Source organism: Hyperolius riggenbachi, chromosome 4 (genome assembly GCF_040937935.1).
Source record: "Hyperolius riggenbachi isolate aHypRig1 chromosome 4, aHypRig1.pri, whole genome shotgun sequence".
In the NCBI taxonomy this organism is placed as follows: Eukaryota; Metazoa; Chordata; class Amphibia; order Anura; family Hyperoliidae; genus Hyperolius; species Hyperolius riggenbachi.
The window spans coordinates 395583275-395598541 of record NC_090649.1 but is presented as its reverse complement, the minus strand read 5'-3'; the positions used below and the strand labels follow the sequence as shown (position 1 = coordinate 395598541).

Genomic DNA, 15267 nt, shown 5'->3' with positions numbered 1-15267 from the left:
TTTTTTTTTGCTACACGCAGCTAGCACTTTGCTAACTGCGTGTGCACACCGATCGCTGCCACTCCACGCCGATTCGCCGCTACCCACCGCGCCGCCGCCCCCAGACCCCTGCGCAGCCTGGCCTATTAGCGCCAGGCAGCGCTGAGGATCGTCACGACGGGGTAAGCCCTCCAGGAAATCCCGTTCTTTGAACAGGATTTCCTGATCGCAGATCGCCGGAGGCAATCGAAGCGGGTGGGGGGGGGGGGGGGGGTCCCACTGCACAGGGGCTATCATGTAGCGAGCCCTAGGCTCGCTACATGATTTAAAAAAAACAAAACTGCTGCGCTGCCCTCTGGCGGTTTTTAATAGACCGACAGGAGGGTTAACCACTTGAGGACCGCAGGCTTACATCCCCCTAGTGGCCAGGCTATTTTTTTTCCAACTTAGGCCACTGCAGCTTTAAGGCCTCGCTGCAGGGCCTTACAACTCGGCACACAAGTGATTTCCCCCCCCCCCCCCCCCCTTTTCTGCCCACCATCAGAGCTTTTTGTTGGTGGGCTCTGATTGCTGATCCTGAATTTATTTTTTAATTAGTGTTGTTTTATTTATTTTTTTCTTTAAATGAATATTACCATTTTCTATTTATATTTTTTAAAACCCCTCCCTCTCCTCCCCCCCCCCCCCCCGCCAGCCAATCCTAGCGATCGGCTCCCATAGACATCAGCCTACCACCGCCGATCACTCTCTGAGTCTCTCAACGATCATTGCTGGGAGACTGATGACGGAGATGTGCGTGCAATCTCCTGCAAGGACTTGACGCCAAATGGCGTTAGACAGTCCTGGGGCTGCAGTCGTTAGCTTTTAATATGTATGCCATTAACTACCCGAGTCCCTAACATAACTATTTATGTTTTGTTTTTTTTAAATGCTGTCACTTTGGCTTTTTTGTGTGTACTTACACGGCAGCGGAAAAATAAACTGGCGCATTAAAACGTCCTGTTAGCAGTTAAGAGAGTAAAACGGGACGTTGGTAGTGCAGGCCACATTGCAACAACTGGATAATAGGCCCAATTGCAAGCTGTGTCTAGTTTTCAACCAAAACAAAATTATTTGCATATCACTGACCATATCTGTTAAAGGAAACATCCAAGGACGAAAAAAAAAAACAAAATCCACTTACCTGGGGCTTCCTCCAGCCCCTGGCTGCCATCCTGTGCCCTCGCCGCAGCTCAAGTGGCTCCTGGTGTCCTCCGCTGCAAAAGCCGACCTCGCCAGGTCGGCTTCCTGTGCGCTCCACGGCGCGGGTCACGTGGTCCGGCTGACGTCATCAGGTCTGTACTGCGCAGGTGCAGTAGGTCTGTACTGCACAGGCGCAGTAGGTCTGTACTGCGCAAGCGCAGTAGTTCTGCGCCTGCGTAGTACAGACCTAATGACGTCAGCTGGACCATGTGACCCGCGAGTGGAGTGCACAGGAAGCCGGCCAGGAAGCCAACCTGGCGAGGTCGGCTTCTGCAGCGCAGGACACCGGGAGCCACTTGAGCTGCAGCGTGTGCACGGGACGGCAGCCAGGGCTGGGGGAAGCCCCAGGTAAGTGGATTTTGTTTTCTTTTGTGCTCGGACTTTCCCTTTAAAGGTCAACTGAAGCAAGAGTGTATACAATGAACAGAGGCGCCAAAAGTATAAGATTAGATTAAATGAGCTTAAAAACCAACTTAAATGGCAAAATTGAAGGAGGAAGTGGTGGTCTTACCTCCCTCAAGCAGACACGACGACGACTGCGATTCAGACAGTCAAACACATCTATTAGGAACTCCAAAAAGAAATGCAATGCGTTTCGCAGGTTCAACCCCGCTTCATCAGGCAATATAGGGAGGAGTATCAAACAATCTGCACAAGGATTCAAATTAAGAGGCGCTTCCTCCTTCAATTTTGCCATTTAAGTTGGTTTTTAAGATCATTTAATCTAATTTTATACTTTTGGCGCCTCTGTTCATTGTATACAATTTTGAGTCCACCCTTGGTGGAGGGTTGCTGCCCTTTCTTCCTGTCTACAGAGAGCGACTTCTTAATCCTGAGTGGGGTCAGGACAATCTCCCCACCTGCCTTTACAGTGGTTGCCTACTGGTGACCCTGACTTGTGTTGTGAGTATTTAGCAATACAAACTTATTGCCACCTTGTCCAGTACGAATTACACTATTGGGGCTCTTGGTGTTCCCTGTTTTTAACTGAAGCAAGAGGGATATGAAGGCTGCTATATTTATTTCATTTTAAGCAATACTAGTTGCCTGACATCCTGCTGATGCTCTGCCTTTAATATGTTTAGCCACAGACCCTGAACAAGCATGCAGCAGATCAGGTGTTTCTGACATTGTCAGATCTGCCAAGATTATCTACATGCTTTTTTTTCTGCTGTGATTCAGACACTGCTGTAGCCAAAGAGATCAGCAGGACTGCCAGGCAACTAGTATTGTTTAAAAGGAAATAAATATGGCAGCTTCCATATTCTTCTTATTGCAGTTGTCCTTTAAAGCAAACATGAAGTGGAGAAACTCACTTTAATGTTGTATCCTTACTTGGAGAGAAGGCTCTGGATAGTATGAAGCCTTCCCGCTCCTTTTTCCGGTTGGGCTGGTCGCACTTTCACTTATGCAGTTCTAGGTGACATTGTCACACCTTGGTCCCTATTCAATTCACTTTTTCTCCTAAGTTTTTTTTTTTTTTTTTTATCTGGGAAACAATTACTCATATTCTGCTTGAAATAAATTTTCAGCACTCTGCAAATGAAGAAGTAGGTAAAAAAGTACTGACAAAAATATTCTTGCTTGCTGGTGGCTTAAAAGGTATTTTATTAACAAAGTGTCAAAATATCATCACCTAGGAGAGAAAAAATAATAATAAAATATCATCTAGGTCCTAGGAGAAAACTCATAATTGCATATGGGCCCTTGTCAATAAAATGCCTTTTTTTAAGCCGCTAGCAAGCTAATACTAATTTTGATGGTGCTTTTTCACCTATGTTTGGTTCTTCAATTGCAAACTGCTGAATAGTTATTTTAAAGAGAAGATGAAATAGGATCTCCTAGGAGAAAATTCAGGAGAAAATGTGAGTTGAACTATTGATGATCTTTTTATTTATTCTCAGCCCGCAGAAATGTTTCACTACCATACTACAGTTTTATGGCTTGTAATTAGTTATAGGGGAGTGTTACGCTACAGTGTGACTCAAGTCTGACTGAAAAGAAAATGTCATTGGCTTGCCTGAATTCTTTGCCCTTCCTGAAAGGAACACAGCTTAATTCTGTGTAGTATGTGGCCCGTACACACAGGTTTATCTCCAGGGCCGGATTTGTACTTTTTACCGGCCTAGGCCTGCTTTCATCAGCTACACTGACGCGCTTAGATTTTTTTTCTCCATGGACAAGTACTTAATTTTACTGGGCATGCCAATAACAGATACAGCCACGCTTACGCACTGAATAAACCTATTTGACCAGAAAGTTATACAGTACTGAATCGGTGGGGTATAGGTAGATATGCGAAGCCTCTAGACTAGCCAGAGGTTCCCTACTACTAAGGTAAGTATCCATTATTTTTTACATTTCAGGATTGCTAGGTCGGCGCTGTGTGTGTGAAAGGAAGCAGGCTGTTAAAACTGTTGGAGGTCAACTAGAGCTTTATAAATGCAAAGGGGCATTTAAAATTGAGGGTTCAGATGTCAACTCAAGTAAGGAATTGGGGGGGGGGGCTGTGGGTGGAGAGGAGCAATAACTGAAGAAGTGGTTGGGGCAAGAAGAGATCAGTGAGGTTGGGGTGAGGAAAGAAAAGATAAATGGGGGCAGTCAGATCTGAGGTAAGGTAAGAAATAGAAATCGGGAATATCGAGGACCAGCGTTTCCATAGCAGCACACTGAAAACCGCTCCCTGCATGCCCCCCCTCCCCCCCCCCATAGAGACGCTACAGATGCTAGCATGCCAATACCCCTCCACAGAGGCACCACAGCCCTGAGGATGCTCCTCCCCTTCCAGAGGCACTGCAGTTTCCAGTATCCTTCTCCATCTCCATATAGCACTGGGTTGACCCCCCAGGGCCCCACAGCTGGCTGTCGGGTCCCCCATTGTGAACAGTGGTTCCCTGAGGCCCCTGTAGAGTATTTGCAGTGGAGCATCTGTGAGGGTAAAGCACAGAGGAACAATCCGGGCAGGTAAGTGTGCACTGCTGTTAATACTCTGTAGAAGCTCTTGGGGGGGAGGGGGCACTAATCACTTTGGGGAAGACCAGGGGGGTTTGTCAGCCAGCCCTAGGGGACAATCCAATACTACATAATACTACATAGAGGAGGAGGGCATGCTTGAAACTGTAGTGCCTCTATAGAGCGTGGTGGGCTTGCTGGGAGCTATGTTGCCAATAAAGAGGGGGAGGAACATGCTGGGAGCAGTAGTACCTCTATGGTGGTGGGGGGTTTCTTGCTGGGAGCTATGTAGTGCCTTTATGGAGGGGTATGTTGAGAGCAGTGGTGCCTCTATGCAGTGGAGGAACATGCTGAGAGCTGTGGTGTCTCTACAGAGGGGGCTGTTGCAAGGATCTGTGGAGAGCTCTGTATTTACGTGCATGGAGAGCTCTGTATCTGGCTGCTCCCTAAGGGTCTTTGTTAGTCCCAGCAGCATAACAGAGCTCCATGCACGTTGCAGATGCTGTTGCTTTCTTCTTCCTGAGTTCCCCTCACCTGATTGGCTACTTTCTTTCTTTCCTCCGGACTCCTCCGTAGCCACCCGTTGGCTGTCTACACACACAGCACACAAGTACATGCATGGAGAGCTCTGTATCTGGCTGCTCCCTAAGGGTCTTTGTTAGTCCCAGCAGCATAACAGAGCTCCATGCACGTTGCAGAATGCTGTTGCTTCCTTCTTCCTGAGTTCCCCTCACCTGATTGGCTACTTTCTTCCTTTCCTCCGGACTCCTCCGTAGCCACCCGTTGGCTGCCTACACACACAGCACACAAGTACATGCATGGAGAGCTCTGTATCTGGCTACTCCCTAAGGGTCTTTGTTAGTCCCAGCAGCATAACAGAGCTCCATGCATGTTGCAGATGCTGTTGCTTCCTTCTTCCTGAGTTCCCCTCACCTGATTGGCTACTTTCTACCCATAAATCCGGCCCTGTTTATCTCCTTGTGTTTTATGTCAGATCTGGTATCCTTTAACTTGATTTTGGACAAATTTTTCCTAAAGGACTTTTGGCCATCATTTAAAAGTTACTGGTTTACACCACTGCGGTGTGAAGCAGCATTCCATAAAATCTTAGTGGCTACATTTCCCAGTGGTGCCACTCAGAGCCACATTTGGTGAAAGTGTCAAAGCCTGCATTTCCATGCACAGCAGCATATGTCACTAAAGGGGCCCATACACTGGTCGATTTCAGCGATTGATCGATCGATTGATTCTATAGAATCGATTGATCAGAAATAGATTCTAGCAAATTCACCATTCCATCAATTTGCGGCTGATTTCGATCGATTTTGATGGATTTGATCTATCTGACAGGATGGAAAATCTAGGTTGTTCTGCTGCTGGCAGCAGATTGATGGCCCATGGAGTTGCATTGGATCTAATGGTCCAATAATGCATTTAGATCGATTTCCAATAGATTTAATTGTGAAATCTTTTGGAAATCTGTTCCTAGTGTGGGGCACACATCAGATTCCTGTCAGATTGGACTTGACAGGCATCTGCCAGAAATCTATCTGATGGTCGAATCTGCTGCAAATCTATAAGTGTATGGCCACCTTTAGTCAGTTCACTGCAGTATGAATAGGCCCTCAGGGCCTGAGCCCATACACTATAAGCACATTTATTACCCTGATTGGGCAAGATACCAGGCATAATGTGCATTACTGAGATGCAAAAATAGCTATCGAGCTTAATGGAAGCAGGTTTATATGGAAGACATTACTGTAATATGCTAGAACATCACTTTATATGAACATAAGGTCAGGTGTTTGACAAGTACTGTACTTTGTGCTGCCTCACAAGCTTGCTTATGACTGATTAAAGATAAGGATGTGTAAACACACACCCACAGACCTCACATGAACGCTACCCCAATGTGGCTAATTTCACACATACAGCATACCTCCAACATTATGAGATAACTTGTGAGGGACTTGTAAGCCACACCCCTACCACACCTCTTACCACGCCCCAGCACAACCCTAGTCCTGCATACCATAAAGATTTCATAAGAAAAATATGTTGTTTTATCATTCAAATCACACTGGTCCTTCCTATCCTGGTTTATTTTCCTTCATATTAACATTTGAAATGAAATATGTCAATTTTAAAGGATGGGAATAAAGTTTAGTCAATTAACACATTTTTCAGTAGAAAAATACATCTAGTTACACAGATCTGTACATCAGTCCTGAAAGAGGGATAAATGAGGAAGAAAGAGGGACAGAGGGACTGGGTTCCCGGACCAGGTTAGTTCTAGCCGTGTGAGCTACCTCCAAGAACTACCAGTTGTGGTTATCCTAGCTGCGGTTTTATACTGTGCGATACGCCTGGAGGCTGCAACTTCCTTGGAGAGGGGAGGAACTAGGCCTACTTCCCACTGTTAATGTGCAATCGCATGCCATCTGCGTCGATGTGCTGGTGATCCCAACGTGTATAGTGTAAACAAGGCCTAACAACGCAGTTGTGAAGTAGTGAGGGTGTCTTGACAGCCTAGAGAAAAATTACAGGAAACAAAACGGGAGCCCAGTAGTGAAATATGTTTGAGTACAGTATTTGTAATGAAAGAGGAAATCGATGCTCTACTCAAAAAGGCGGGTTGCAGACAGGGCAACCAACCAAAGAAAGCAGGTGGAGACAATCAACCCGACGCTACTCGGGGTGGTCCGAATGGACCTGGATGCGGTCGCTTTCCTAGATAAGTGACAGGTTTCCACTGTGCTGGGGACCACTGGTGGTCTGTCTCAACCCCACCTACAGACTCTGTTGGGGGATGTTTAAGAAGCACAATATGGGGAAAGAGGCGCCCTGGTGTATGTATAAAACTATTTAAAAACTGAATAAAATGGAAAAAGGTTGAGGTGGCTTACCTCAGTGATGAAAACTTTTGTATAAACAAAAAGTCTTTGTTTATACAAACGTTTTCGTCATTGAGGTAAGCCGCCTTTACCTTTCTCCATTTTATTCTGTCTTTAACCATTTATGCCGCACGGACGTGAGCTTCACGTCTGCAGCGGCAGCTGCTAGAGCGCAGGGACGCGCTAGTCACGTCCCTGCAGTTTTGGGGTTTGCAGGCGATCGTGTGGGCAGATGCCCGCGATCGCGCTGTTTCTGCTAGCAGGGGCGATTGGCTGCAGGGGACAAAAGTCCCTGTGCCAATCCGAGCATGTCCGCCGAGAATAAACACTGTTTTTCCCGCCGTGGTTTCCGTCGCCAGATCATTAAATTTATGAATGGGTCCAATGTTCCCATTCATAATCTCTCCGCCGACACTGTGATCGCAGGTTTCCAATAAACCTGCGTCACTTCCTTAGTTACAATGTAACACATTGTATCACTAATAGGATTTTTGCTCAGTGGGGGCATCTTGTGGCCAAATAATAAAATACACCTACTGACTTAGTGGATCCAAGGTGAACTGTTGCATAATTGTGTTCCTTTCCTATTGTTTATAGGGCATTCCTCAAGCCAAATATTTTTTGTTTTTGTTTTAATACTCTACTTCCCTATAAACTAAATAAACCACGCCCACAGGTTTTCAGAGAGCCTTGGCAGTAGCAAGGGCTCATGAGAGCTCAGTCTGGGCAGGAGGAGGGGGAGGTATTACTAGCCAGAGATTTCAGAGGCAGAGGGGAGGAGGGGATTAGGTTTTTTTTGCTCAAGATACAGATAAGCCTGCCTCTGTGTAATGTTTACAAACAACATGGCTGCTGTCATTGTATCACAGGAAGAAATAATCATTTTCTATTAAAGCTGTTTGCAGCTAGATTTGCTGTGTAAACTATCTAAACTTTAGATAAGATATATAGACAAGTTACTTGTTATAGTTAGTTTTTCATCTCGGATCCGCTTTAAGGGGAAAAATATTATGACAAGAGGGCATATAATTATTAAATAATTGGCTAAAAATTAGTGATGGATGTAAAACTGAAACAATGCACCTTTATTTACAAATAAAATATTGTCATTGTACTAGAGATATAATTTTAATGTTGCAATAACCGGGCCAAATGGCCAAATAAAATGTGTGTTTTTTTATTATGGTAACATGAATTATTTTAAAACTATAATGGCTGAAAACTGAAAAATGAATTTTTTCAATTTTTTTTCTAATTATTCCCATTATAATGCATTTAGCATAAAATAATTCTTAGCATAATGTACCACCCAAAGAAAGCCCAATTGGTGGGGGAAAAAACAAGGTATAGATCATTTTGTTGTGATGAGTAGCGATAAAGTTATTGGGGAATGAATGGGAAGAGCGCTGACAGATGAAAATTCCTCTCGTCCAAAAGGTGAAAAATACCCGCAGGCTGAAATGGTTAAATAGTTTTATACATACACCAGGGCGCCTTTTTCCCCATATTGTAACAACGCAGTTGTTTCTGTTCATATAAAGTGATGATATACCATATTATGGTGTGTCTTCCATATAAACCTGCTTTCATTAACCTTCATAGCTATTTTTGAGTCTCAGTAATGCACATTATGTCTGGTATCTTTCCCAACCAGGGCAATAAAGCATGCTTATGGCGTACGTTCTGCTGTATACACTTCCTTTCCTGGTGTAACACGTGTGTTTATTGCAGCTTCGTTGTGTCTGTATAAAGGAACGGTTATGTGTTTTATGGTTGTGGTCTCCTCATCCAGTGTTTCCTGTCTTGTGCTAGTTTGTATGTCTGCCTGCCAAATATAACTTTGCAATTTGTTAAATACTGCCTACTCATTTTCAGACTTTTTTTTTTCCTTCTTTTTCAAGACCTTTACCTTTCACTCCAGTTTACAGTTTCATATCTTAAATATTTTATGATACATATACAAAATCCTATATAATAATCTCCCTATTGCTGTGTTATCAGAAGTCATCTTCTAATAGTGTAATCATCCTTCTTTAGGGGTATTACGTATTTATGTTTACAGATTTATAAATGTTTTAGGTGCTTTTAATTGGAGATACCAGCACTAACTGCATCCTTTCAATGTAGGCTGTTCACAACAGAAAAAGACAGATAGGTCCTCTTGCATTTTATGCCAGCTGAGACATTCATTCTGATTGGCCTTGGTCCAAAATCTAGCATGTGTGTAGAGCTGCTCCACGTTTGTTCAGATGTGTAGAACAGAAACCAGTGCATTGTATTGTGTGTATACCCCTTGCTGTAGGGTGCTGCTCACTTGTTTGCTGCCTTAGGTCCCTCTTCCGCTCTCCATTACACAGCACACACTGATTGTGTGTGTGTGTGTGTGTGTGTGTGTGTGCCTGTGTGTGTGCCTGTGTGTGTTGTGCCTGTGTGTTGTGCCTGTGTGTGTGTCTGTGTGTGTGCCTGTGTGTGTGTGCCTGTGTGTGTGCCTGTGCGTGTGTGTATGCGTGTGTGTGTGTGTGTGCGTGCGTGCGCAACATAAATATACACACGTCATACTTACCTCCCACCATACTTCTGCTCAATATCTTTCACCTCTCCTGCGTCCTGTTTGTCCCCTGTGGTCAATGGAATTCTCCGTTCTCCATTTTGTAAATCTGTAAAAGCTTTTGGGTCAGCACACTGCTAAACTCTGTCATCCACTTGAGCCATAGAGAAACATGGACATTACTTTGTTCATGAGTTGTCCTTTCAGTTATAACTGACAGCAACTGATATATAACTGACAGCAACTGATATATTTCAGTTCTGACAAAATCTTGTCAGAAATAAAATAAATAATTTGTTAGAAGAAAGTAGGGGGCGTCTGAGAGGAACTGATGGCGAAGTGAGTATGGTAAGTATGTGATACTCTTCAGCAGCTTCATCGTGTGCTTATTTCAAACTAGACCTAAGGCCCGTTAACATAACAGGCGCTAGGCCTCCTTCACAACCCCTCTCCCCTCCCGCCACTGTCACCACCGACGCATGTCAGCGTGCATGCACACGCACAGCCCGCGTGCGCATCACGCATGCACATGCCCGCCCCCCGGCGCCCTCATCCTGTCCCAATGGCCGGCAAGAGCACGGACACAAGAGGAGGACACAGGGACACTGGTTTTATTAGGTAGGATAATTTTACTCGGTTCAGGTTCACTGTAAGGATATGTGTGCAGTGTGTAGAATATCAAGTCCCTGCTGTTCTGGGGAACTCGGCTGCTAATTTTCCTGTATATATTCACACTTAATAATGCGTTCTCAGGAAACTGAGCTCTGAATCATATTACTGGACTTTGCATGTACCTGTTACTTTGTATCGTGGTATTGAATAACCATGAGTGTATGTATATATGTGTGTATGTATCTTATTCATGACACAACGGATGTTTCGGTCCATAGGAAACAAGTATCTTGTTTATCAGAGCAGCTATACAGAAGATCTGGCACTGGACCAGCCACACGTACATATAAAAAGGACCCTGCAGTAATTTAGGCGCTGGTAAAATTACTGATATACTACTAAAGTCAGTGGCTAAATTTGTTAGTAAAATATGCGTAATTTCAACAGATATTTTATTAACACCAAACCCTGTTCACACACGTGCCCTCCCTTTACCGATGCCTAACCCTAACTATTCCCCCACCACTGCAAAATCCGTCAATATTTAACACTACGATGCCAAACCCTAACCGTGCTGTTACCGCGCCTGATGTCCTGCACCTAAATTACTTAGTTGGCCCCGACAATCAGGGCTGTGGAGTCAGAGTCGAGGAGTCGGAGCTATGTTTGGGTACTGGAGTAGGATGGTTTTTGTACCGACTCCACAGCCGTGCCGACAATAGCCACAATTTAGTGCCCTCTGGCGCCCAAAGTCACTATTGCACCTGATGTCTGGCGACCAAAACGCTTCACAGAAAAAAGAGGTCCCAGAGCTCAACTGTGTAGTAGGGTTTCAACACCAGGGAGTCAACCAGTCTGCACCTGGATCCAACAAGGTGCACATAAATCAGACCAGCAAGGAAGGAAGACTGGGCCTCCACCTGGATTTATGCAGTTATAGCAGAAAACTTTTTATTCCATAGCAGCAAAAAGCACACAACGTTTTGGCACTAGGCCTTTGTCAAGTGGAATGGAATAAAAAGTTTTCTGCTATAACTGCATAAATCCAGGTGGAGACCCAGTCTTCCTTTCTTGCTGACCAAAATTCTTCACCAGTGCTGGCTGATGTCAAGGGTCGATAATAGCTGCAAATTCGCTCTTACCATCAGTAATCCGGAACCCCAAATTACCTGATGGGAGGCGACATATAAGGTCTATGTGGCGCCCATCTTACCAGGCAGCTGCTGGCAACCAAATTACCTGCTTCAAGCTGCCCAGAGTCAATATAGTGATATTTTGATCCTTACCATCTTTTCCCTATCCATCGCACTCATAGTGTTATGGCTCATAAACGCACCCAGCTACTGTTTCCCAAAACGATCATCGGTGATTATTCCAGGATGCAGGTTCACAAACGACCACTGCTCAGACATGCTGCTCAGCCGCAGCAGTCTGTGTTCTGTTTTATGGAGAGTGGAGGGGGGGGGGGATAAACGGGCTGCAGTTGTGTGGGTGGCACCGAACAATAGCTGTTCTATATGACAGGCGTTTAGTGATCCTGTGCAGTTCACTGATGCTATATTTCCACCAAAGACGATCATCTTGGGAGATGAAAATCTAGCATCTGTATTAACTTAAAGTTTCACCAAAACTCTAAAAGTCGCACTCTACATAGTGAAATGTAGCCTGTAAGATTTTTTTGGAACCCTGCTTCACACCGCATTGGTGTAAACCAGTAATTTTTAAATGATAGGCAAAAAACTGGGCTAATTTTTATCAGATTTACTGCAAGTTTTGGTAAAATTAAGGGCCTGTTCACACTATATGCGTTCCTAGCCGTTTTCAGGGAACGCGTACTGGTACCAAAAACGCATAGAAACGGCTCCTAATGCTTTTGAATGGGCTAGTTCACATGTATGCGTATGAGACGCATACGTTTCTCATCCGCATTGCTGCACGCAGTTCTGTGCGATACGCATAGAAACGGACGCAATGAAAGTCTATGGACGCGTATCAAAAACGCATACTATTGCGTTTTTAGCGTCAGTTTTCCTCTGCGGTTCCCATAATTCTTTTTTTTTCCCTGGGTCACGTGTTTGTGCAAAACGCAATAGAAAACGCATTCAAACGCAAGAAAAACGCATGCGTTTTTCAACTTGCGTTTCTTTGAATTTATACGCGTTCTACAAACGCAGCAAGTATGAACAGGCCCTAAGATTTTTATTATTATTTTAAAAGAGATATTTAAAGATTTTATCCTGTGTAATTCCCCCTTATCTGTGACTAATCACAACTGTAATTTAATCTCTCAGCTGTGTCAGCTGGCTGCCTCGGAAGAGCAGCTAGTGAACACCGGATGTTAACCCATGTCTGCTTCCATTAAGGCAGGAAGTAGAAACACTGAAGATGAATTGCAGGATTTGTATCAGCTGTAACAAAATATGGCTTTCTTTAAAGGTTAATTTGCTGTTGTGTATCTTTTAGAGCAGAGAGGAGTTCTGAGTTCAGGTCCGCTTGAAGTAACCATGAACGGTGGATTTCTGTTTTAAGACTTTATGAAGAATGCACATTACTGTTCTTCCTGAATCCTCCATATATATACCCACTCGGGCAACATACAAAGCTTCCTATACATTGATGAGCACTTGTGTTTGTATTGCAGGCGTGACTATGAGACCAGGCCCTGCAGGCTGCAGCTGCTGGCTGAGATCCGGGCACATGCACATCAGAGTGACCCTTCCTGGGAAGCAGAGCCAGACTCTCCCATAGACTATTGCTATGTGCGTCCGGGCCACATCCCCACCATAAACGCCGTGTGCCAGGAATTCTTCTGGCCAGGTAAGGATTATAGTTTAGTAGATCTATTTTGACGCTTTTGCAACACACCAAAATGACTTGCATATTTCTTTCACTATAATAAAGCATTATGTGATGGCTCAACGTTGACATTTAACACATTGACACATTACACATAATAAACCAGCAGCCGTTAATGTTTCTGCTTATCGGTGACCTAACTCTTGTAAACATCCACTCTCCCATTCCAGAGCTGGAGAGCTCATTGTAACAGCTGCAGTTATTGATCAACAAGAATACTTGTAACGTACAAATCTCCCCAGACACAGCATTCTAAATGTAAGGCGGTAAGACTACCTGGGGGAAATAGACAATACAACTAATGTAAACCTCATTCTAAAGGTGGCCGTACATAGAGCGATTTGGCAGCAGATCAACCAAGAGAGACAGATCTCTCTCTGATCGATGGAGTCTGATCAAAGAGAAACCTGTTGGCTGCCCATACATACACTGCAGGCCTATTTACAATTGATTTCAGCAAGTCTTTCAGGAATCGACCTCCTGATGCCACCCCCTGCCACATCCTCCCAAATGTTATATGTGCCCCCCCCTCCCCCCCCGCCCCAGGTGCATTTTACCTGTCCGGTGTACTTCAGCTTTGGCGCCTCACGAGGCTGCCAGTGCTACAGCTGATTAGATCTCCAAGTGTGACAGCACCAGTGGAACTCGACGTGCAGCGATCAACCCTGCAGTATACAGGGTATTATGTCAAATAGGATGGCAGGATCCGCGCCGTCTAAAATCCAATGATTTGTTAGAACATATTAAAATTTAAAACAGGCAACAATGAGTGCGAGCCGGGTCACCATGACGCACGGCGTTTCAGAATTTAGCTCTTTCCTCAGATAGCTCTGGCACACACTCTCAGTGCTACAGCTGATGTCAAGATAGGACCTTCCCAGTTGTGTACATTTTTGGGATTTTTTTTTCCTCGATAGCTATAGAAGATTCATCAGATTTCTTAATTTTTCTTAAAATTCTTTATTCTAATTTTAGGAATTAAATGGATGTGTATGGACTACAGATAGTCCCCTGAATTATAAACACACCTGGCTTGCGTTAAAAAAAAGAAAAAAAGAGTTCAAAGAAAAAACGATTTTTAAACTGGTAAAATTATATTTTGCTGCTGTACACTGAGGGCACAGAGTGACAGAGGTTACACAGTAGGGAGCAGCAATGACACAGAGGGGGACACTGGAGGCACAGGGGGGCCATAGAGGAGATACAGGGGACAGAGATGGCACAGTGTTTTGACTTAAGAATGGATTCAGGTTAAGAAGGAACCTACAGTCCCTATTTTGTTCCTTAACCGGGGACTACCTGTATGTATTTCAGTTTGACATCCGTGCAATGGCCTGACACCTTGTTATATTTGCAGGCATTGATGTGTCCGAGTGTCTTCAGTATCCAGATTTCAGCGTGGTCGTTCTGTACAAGAAGGTCATCATTGCCTTTGGCTTCATGGTACCGGATGTGAAATATAACGAGGCTTACATTTCATTTCTGTTCGTCCATCCCGAATGGAGGCGAGCTGGCATTGCAACATTTATGATCTACCATCTCATTCAGGTAACCAGCTGTGATTTGTTTCATATAAATATAGTGTGGTCCATTGTTATAAGGTTATAGGGATAACCTTGAAATATACGCCCTGGCAGCGATAACCTTGAAATATACGCCCTGGCAGCGATAACCTTGAAATATACGCCCTGGCAGGGATAACCTTGAAATATACGCCCTGGCAGCGATAACCTTGAAATATACGCCCTGGCAGCGATAACCTTGAAATATACGCCCTGGCAGGGATAACCTTGAAATATATGCCCTGGCAGCGATAACCTTGAAATATACGCCCTGGCAGGGATAACCTTGAAATATACGCCCTGGCAGGGATAACCTTGAAATATATGCCCTGGCAGGGATAACCTTGAAATGTACGCACTGGCAGCTATAACCTCTGCCAATCGGGGTATATATTTCAATCTGCGTGGTGCACAAACTTTGTTGATGCCAGGATAACGCAAAGTTATTTACGGTAATTTAGTGCTCTTTGTGTTTGCCGCTCTGGAAACACTGCAGTCAGCTGTTTTTTGGTTTATTTACTCTAACTCTAGCAAAGGTTTCCATAGGTAGCGTTTTCCACAAATCAGAAATTCCTGTGTGGATGACCCCAAATTTGCCAATTAGCTCATGTTACCCAAAAAT

At 44.4% G+C, this 15267-nt stretch overlaps 1 protein-coding gene across 2 annotated transcripts in view; it reads left to right on the top strand.

Annotated features, from left to right (window-relative positions):
• Positions 1-15267, top strand: part of KAT14 (lysine acetyltransferase 14) — a 39347-nt gene that overhangs the window by 18771 nt on the left and 5309 nt on the right. For both annotated transcript variants that reach the window (XM_068232228.1, XM_068232227.1), the window contains 2 exons: positions 12869-13044; positions 14441-14631. In XM_068232228.1, the coding sequence (XP_068088329.1) occupies positions 12869-13044; positions 14441-14631 (367 nt within the window). The remainder of the gene's footprint in view (positions 1-12868; positions 13045-14440; positions 14632-15267) is intronic.